Source organism: Pipistrellus hanaki (genome assembly GCF_964339955.1).
Source record: "Pipistrellus hanaki genome assembly, chromosome: 7".
NCBI lineage: Eukaryota > Metazoa > Chordata > Mammalia > Chiroptera > Vespertilionidae > Pipistrellus > Pipistrellus hanaki.
Genome location: NC_140509.1, coordinates 87,607,270 through 87,614,461, shown reverse-complemented (window position 1 = coordinate 87,614,461; position 7,192 = coordinate 87,607,270). Strand labels below are relative to the sequence as shown.

At 70.6% G+C, this 7,192-nt stretch overlaps 1 protein-coding gene across 1 annotated transcript; it reads left to right on the top strand.

Annotated features, from left to right (window-relative positions):
• Positions 1 to 362: 362 nt before the first annotated feature.
• Positions 363 to 6,771, top strand: TBXT (T-box transcription factor T; the record flags this gene model as incomplete). The annotated part of the gene is made up of 8 exons (XM_084889759.1): positions 363 to 580; positions 868 to 1,132; positions 1,892 to 2,026; positions 3,220 to 3,281; positions 3,380 to 3,441; positions 4,681 to 4,857; positions 5,747 to 5,876; positions 6,513 to 6,771. The coding sequence occupies 8 exons, from the start codon at positions 363 to 365 to the stop codon at positions 6,769 to 6,771; spliced, it is 1,308 nt and encodes a 435-aa protein (XP_084745885.1).
• Positions 6,772 to 7,192: the final 421 nt, after the last annotated feature.

Here is a 7,192-nt window from a genome sequence, read left to right as displayed (position 1 = left end):
GGGACAGGAGCCCGGCGGCCGCCCACCGGCTCCGCCCGCTTTGATGGAGGCGCACACATCTGGGGGCGGGGAGAGGGCGGGGGTGTGGGTGCCGGGGAGCCCGGCCGGTCTGATGTGGCCGCAGCCAATGGGCGGCCCCGGACTTGAAAGGACGCGGCCTGCCCGCCGCCCCAGCCGCCCCTCCGGCCGCTATTTATGGGCCAGGACGCCACTCCGAGCCGCTCCGTCCGGAGGGAGTTCAAGTGGAACCCCCGCCCGCCCGCCCAGCACCGCCCCCCACCGCCCCGGGCTGTGCCGGCTCCTCTCCGGAGCGATCGGGGCGGCCGGGGCGAGGGCGGCCGCCGGGTGGGGGCGGCCGGAGGATGAGCGCCCCGGCCGAGGGTGCGGGGCCGGGCCCGCAGCTCCCGCAGCTCCCGCACCGCGTGGACCACCTGCTGAGCGCGGTGGAGAGCGAGCTGCGCGCGGGCAGCGAGAAGGGCGACCCCACGGAGCGCGAGCTGCGCGTGGGGCTGGAGGAGCGGGAGCTGTGGCTGCGCTTCCAGGAGCTCACCAACGAGATGATCGTCACCAAGAACGGCAGGTGGGCGGCCGGCGGGGGCGCCCCCGGGTCCCAGGGTGCCCTTCTGCTCAGTCCCCTCGGGGGAGCGCCCGGGCCGTGGTCTGGGGGCCCTGTGCGTGGGGGGCGGGGAGGGTGTTCCAGAGGAGTCGGACGCCCTGGCCGCTCCTGCCCCACGGGACCTGCACCGGTGGCGGCGCCTGGGCCGGGGTGCGGGGTTTGGGGTGGGGGTACGAGGGGGTCTGGGACCTGGAAGCCCCCAGAGGGCCCTGTCCGCCAGCCTCCTGTGGCCCCGGCCCCCGTGGTTCCAGGCGCATGTTCCCGGTGCTGAAGGTGAGCGTGTCCGGCCTGGACCCCAACGCCATGTACTCGCTCCTGCTGGACTTCGTGGCGGCGGACGGCCACCGCTGGAAGTACGTGAACGGCGAGTGGGTGCCGGGCGGCAAGCCCGAGCCGCAGGCGCCCAGCTGCGTCTACATCCACCCCGACTCGCCCAACTTCGGGGCGCACTGGATGAAGGCGCCCGTGTCCTTCAGCAAGGTCAAGCTCACCAACAAGCTCGGCAGCGGCGGCCAGGTGGGGCGCGGGGGGGGGGCGGGGGTGCGGAGGGGGCCGGGGCCCAGGGGCCACGCCCTCCCCCGGAGCCCCCGGCGGTACCTGCGGCAGCCCCTGACCCTGACCCTGACCCTCAGTGGGGCGCAGTGCTGCCTACAGTGGCCCTATGTGAGGTGACCAGATCGCCCCGCTTTGGGTGGGACAGTCCTGATTTCTAACAATTTCCCCCGCGTCCCTCAGCATTTTAAAAAGTCTCGATTTTTTTTTTTTTTTTAAACGCCGAGGGACACCGGAAAAATTGCTAGAAATCAGGACTGTCCAGCCAAAAGCCGGACGATCTGGTCACCTTACCTATGGGGGTCACAGCACGCCCGGGGGATGCAGAGGGGCGCAGCCTAACCTGGAACGGGCAGGTCTTGTGGGGGGCTCATAGCGCCCCACTTCTTAGGGGCGACGGCCCCCTGGCGCGAGCGGCTGCCCAGAGGTGAGAGGCCCCGTCCGCGCTGAGCGTCCTGAGCTGGACCCGGGCCTGTCCCCGCAGCGGCCTGAGGCCCGCAGACCCGGGCCTTGGCGTCGCCGGAGGCCGTGGGCCAGGATTCCCTGGTCCCAGGGTGAGGGTCCCAGGCTGTCACCGGGGCCCGGGGCTGTTGATGCCCACTGGCCTCTGGCTCCTTCCTCCTGGCCCGGCCGCGCCCCAGGGGAGCCCGCGGGGCCGGCAGCAGGGGCAGCGGCGCTGGGACCCTCCCCGGGACACGTCTCACTCCGTGTCTGTCCCCCCAGATCATGCTCAACTCCTTGCATAAGTATGAGCCTCGCATCCACATCGTGAGGGTGGGGGGCCCGCAGCGCATGATCACCAGCCACTGCTTCCCCGAGACGCAGTTCATCGCCGTGACGGCCTACCAGAACGAGGAGGTGAGGGTGAGGGGCGAGAGGGGCGAGGGAGAGGGGCCTGCTCCCTGGCAGTCCCGGGGGGATGGCCGATGTGTTAGCGGACCTCAGACCCAGCCTAGCTGGTGCCTTTACAAACACGTGAGGGTTTTTGTCACCAAATGACTTTTTATTTTCAAAATTTACTTTTCTTGTTGGTAGTGTTACAGGTGGTGCCCATGCCCCCTCCCCGCCCCCGTCCTCACCCCCATGGCCGTGCCCATGGGCTGGGCATGAGTGTGCAAGCTCTTCGGCTTCTCCCTCCCCGTCCCCAGCCCACATCGCCAGCCCCACATCGCCAGCCCCACATCGCCCAGCCCCACATCGCCCAGCCCCACATCGCCCAGCCCCACATTGCCCAGCCCACATCGAGGTGCCGCCTGCTCCAGCCCCGTCTTGTTTTGTGGGTCAGCTCCTTTTGTCCACTGGGTCCCACAAATCAGTGAGGCATGTGACGTTGTGGTCCTCGCTTTCCGTGATTTCCCGTGACCACGGTCCGGGCAGCGGGGAGGGTCTCAGCCAGTCCTCCTGCGGGTCCCGCCGTCCGTCCCTCTGTGGAAGCGGCACTGGCTCACAGGGAGCCCGGCGCCCGTTTAGGGAAAAACCCGGGACTTCCCTCCACAGCTGGGTGGGGGCTCCTATTCCGGAACCTCCCCGAAAGGGCCCACGTCCGCCTGGGCCGGCGGAGCGGGTGTGGGCTGCCGCCGGGTTCGAGCTCGGGTGCTGGCTTATGCTCAGAGTGTTGTCCAGAGGAGGCCCCGTTCCTTGTGAATTCCACTCGGAAATCGGCCATGGAGAATGCCCATAAATGCCCTGTTCTTCTTGTGTGTTTTATATGTTTGTACTGATGTCAGAGGGGAAAGGAGAGGGAGGGAAGCATCCATGACGAGAGAGAATCACTGATCGGCTGCCTCCCGCACGCCCCGCACTGGGGACCGAGCCCGCCACCCAGGCCTGTGCCCTGATGGGGAGTCGATGTCAACCCCTGGGCCATGCGGGCCCCAGTGCTGCTCTGTACAGAGTGGCCCCTTCCCCAGCGTGCAGGCTGCCAGAGAGCCCCGACAGGAGCCGGCCACATCGGAATATAAAGGGCCGGACGCGGCTGCCTCCGGTCTCTCAGTGCCGGTAAACCCTCGCTGCCATCAGCATACGAGGACGTGTGACTTCTTGTTTTTCAGATCACGGCTCTCAAGATCAAGTACAACCCCTTCGCCAAGGCCTTCCTGGACGCCAAGGAGAGGTGAGCGGGCCGCCCGCCGGCCGCAGCGTTAGCGCCGTTCCTGCCCCCCACCCCCCCACCCCCGTCCTCCTCTGACGCTGCCTGCGCTTTTTGGACAGAAGCGACCACAAGGACGTGCTGGATGACCCCGGGGCCGGCCAGCAGCCTGGGTTCTCCCAATGTACGGTTTGTGGGCTGCCGGGGGCGGGGGCGGGGGCGGGGGCCGCCTGGGTCTGCGTGGGGCGGGCAGGCCCTTTGGCTGGGCAAGTGACAGACACGGTGGGGTGCCCGCTCCTCTCAGCCCTGTCTCAGCCCCGTCTCTGCCCCGTGGCCTTGAACCTCTGCTCCCCCCGGGGCGGTGGGCCTCGCCCGCCGTGGCACCCTCCAGGGAGGGCTGGGCAGAGGTTCCTGCCTCTCTCCTCCGCCCCAGGCGGCCTCCGCCGGTGGGCTGGGTCCTGAGGCCTGGGGGTGATTAGAATGGGTGCGGTGGGAGGGAACAGGCTTTTGTGGCCGCCCTGGGGTGGCTTGGTTTCTGTTACCGAGAGGCAGGGCCTCTGAGGAGCCAAGCTTGGGAAGGGGTGGCTTCTCCCATGGGCGCCGCTCTGGAAGGGCAGGTTAACGTGCTGGTTTGGGGGAGACGGGCGGCTGGGGGCCAGGCGGCTCCTAGTCCAGCTTCTCCGGGCGCCCGGGAGCCGAGCAGAGGGAGGAGGTCTGCTGGAGGAGGAGGGAGAGCAGCTGGTCTCCTCCGCCCGGCGGGGAGGCCGAGTGGCTGCACCTGGGGGAGAGGCCGGCCTGCCGTCCTCCGGAGGTGGGGGCAGCCAGCACGCTCCCCAGGCGATCCCCACGCGCTCCGGCTGCCCCTTCCCTGGGCTGCGGGCCGGACTGGGGCGAGCAGCCCCCTGAGGTGGCTTTTGAGCCGAGAGGCCAGCACCGGAGGCCTGGCTGCGGGCCCAGCAGGAGAATGAGCCTGAAACAGGAAAACAGCAGAACACGGGGTCCACCGCCCCGGAGGACAGGGGCTCTCCTGGGTGAGGGACGCAGGGTCACTGCGCCCGCCTGGCCCCGCGTTGGCCGTTGCGTTGGCTTCAGGCTCAGCAGCGAGTGCCGGGGGCCGGCCGGGGAGTCTGAGGGGCCGGGGCTGGGCTGCAGGCTCCTCGGGCAGGGCGGCTGGAACCCTGGTCCCAGGGGCCTGGGGACAGAGCCGTGCCCACGAGGCCCCCACGTGGCGGGACACCCAGTGTGATGCCCGGTGTGACGGCCGGTGCCCCCCACAGGCTCCGAGGACAAGGCCTCCCTGTGGGCTCTGCTGGCCTCTGGGCCGGAGGGCAGAGGGCAGAGGGCGGAGGGCGGGGGGCGGGGGGTGGGGGGCGGGGGGCGGAGGGCGGAGGCCGATGCCAGCCACCAGCTTCCGTCCTCACAGCAGGGGGCTGGCTCCTGCCCGGCACCAGCGCGCTGTGCCCCCCGGCCACCCCGCACCCCCAGTTCGGAGGCCCCCTGTCGCTGCCCCCCACGCACGGCTGTGAGCGGTACCCCGCCCTGAGGAGCCACCGGCCGGCGCCCTACCCCAGCCCCTACGCGCATCGGAACAGCTCCCCCAGTAAGCCGGCCCGATGGGGGGGTGGGGGGGGGCGCTGCTGGGGAGGCATCAGCAGGACCCAGAGGGAGGAGAGAACTCTCCGGAACGCACCCCAAGCCAGGCCTCCACTCCCATCCTCAGCCTGGAGCCCTGGCGCAGCCGTCCCACCCCCACCTCACCCACACCCCCACCCTGCGCCCCTCTCCCACCCGGCGCCCCTCCAGCGCCCAGGCCCGGAGGCCTCAGCCTCCCCAGGGGTGTGGGTCAGCAGCACAGCCGCCCCTGCTGGCTCAGAGCCGTGTTTGTCCGAGGGTGTGGCCCCGTCCCCGCAGCCTGTCGCCGGCCCTCAGGTGGCCGGTGCAGGTGTGAGCACCCTCAGGTGGCCGGTGCAGGTGTGAGCACCCTCAGGTGGCCGGTGCAGGTGTGAGCACCCTCAGGTGGCCGGTGCAGGTGTGAGCACTGAGCCCCAGGCTGGGCCCCCGGGTGCCCCCCTTTCCGTCGCTCCCGCACCGCCTCCCAGCCCGGGCTGAGCAGCAGCTGAGGACCGCGCTGGGGCAGCCACGGCCCGGGAAGGGAGGGGGTCGCAGGGCCAGGTCCCCCCGAGGCCGGGCCCGGGCGAGAAGGTCCTCCGCTCTGCAGGAAGGCTTGGGGACGGGCAGGGGATGGACGGAGGCAAAGCCTGGTCAGTGGGCACGCTGTCAGTGCCAGGCAGGGCGAGCCAGGGCACGGCCGCCCTCGGGGGAGCCCGGCTGGGTGCAGAGCAGCTCCCGCAGCTCCAGGCCTGGCTCAGGCTCAGCGCTCCGAGCCCCGCCCGCACCCAGAGCCTCGCCTGCGGGGTGGGCCGTGTCCGGGGTGTGCCCTGCGCCTGCCGCCCGTGGGGGACCGCTGACCGCCACGCTCTCGCCCGCAGCCTATGCCGACGCCTCGCCCGCCTGCGTGCCCATGCTCCAGCCCCACGAGAACTGGCCGGGCCTCGGGGTGCCCGCCCACCCCGGGGTGCTGCCCGTGAGCGCCGGCTCCGGCCCCCCCGCGGGCGCCAGGTGAGGTGTGCCGGAACCATGCGGCCCTGGGACCCTGTGCCCGCTGCGGCCTTGGTTCTGCTGGGAGGAGAAAGACGTTTTTGGCTGGTTTGGCTCAGTGGGTTGGGTCGGCCTGCAGACGGAAGGGTCCTGGGTTCGATGACGGTCAAGGGCACATGCCCGGTGTGGCGTGATCCCTAGGCCCCTCCTCTCTGCTGTGCCCAGTGCCCGGGGCCGGCCCCGCTGTCTCAGCTCAGAGTGCAGGCCTGGCGCCTGGGGGGGCTCGGAGGGACGTGTCCCCAGACCCCGTTCTCGGGTGCTGTCTCCGTCCCCGAGTCCCTGGGTGGGGGAGTCACACGGGTGCCTCGTGAAGCACACCTTTGGACTTGGGTTCCGTCCATCTGGGGTCCTCGGTTCCATCCTGGACTCTGGGAGCAAACCCTGCAGGGCCGGCCCGAGCCGCCTGTGTGCCTATGCTGTGCGCCCGGCTTCCCGGGGGCTCTCCTGTCGACAGGGGTGACGCTGACACGCGCCTCAGCGGGTCCGACATGGGACTGCGGCTGCAAGGCCCTGTCCCCGTTCTCGGGCGCTGGGTTTGGGGTCTGGGCCTGACGGTCCGGGCCCAGCCCGGCCCCTGACGGTGTCCTCCCCTTGCAGCCAGTACCCCGGCCTGTGGTCCATGAGCAGCGGCGCCAGCACACCAGGCGCTCCGCCGGCCGCGATGCCCCCGTTCTTCCGGGGGCCGTCCCCCCACCCCGCAGCCCTGGGTCCCCCAGGCCCGGCCCCCTCCTCCTCGGGGTCCCCGCTGTACGACGGGGCAGCCGCGGCCCCGGACGTGCCCGACAGCCAGTACGACACTTCGGCCCTGGCCTGCCTCATCGCCTCCTGGACGCCCACGTCACCGCCCTCCATGTGACCTCAGTCCTCCATGTGACCTGGTCCTCCATGTGACCCGGTCCTCCATGTGACCTGGGTCCTCCATGTGACCCCGGTCCTCCATGTGACCCCGGTCCTCCATGTGACCCGGTCCTCCGTGTGATCCCGGTCCTCCATGTGACCCCGGTCCTCCATGTGACCTGGTCCTCCATGTGACCTGGTCCTCCGTGTGACCTGGTCCTCCATGTGACCCCGGTCCTCCATGTGACCCCGGTCCTCCGTGTGACCTGGTCCTCCGTGTGACCTGGTCCTCCGTGTGACCTGGTCCTCCATGTGACCCCGGTCCTCCATGTGACCCCGGTCCTCCATGTGACCCCGGTCCTCCATGTGACGCCCCGGTCTCCAGGCCTCAGGACATAGTGACTCCTCGCCGTACCCGGGCCTGGGAGCCTGTCGGTCCA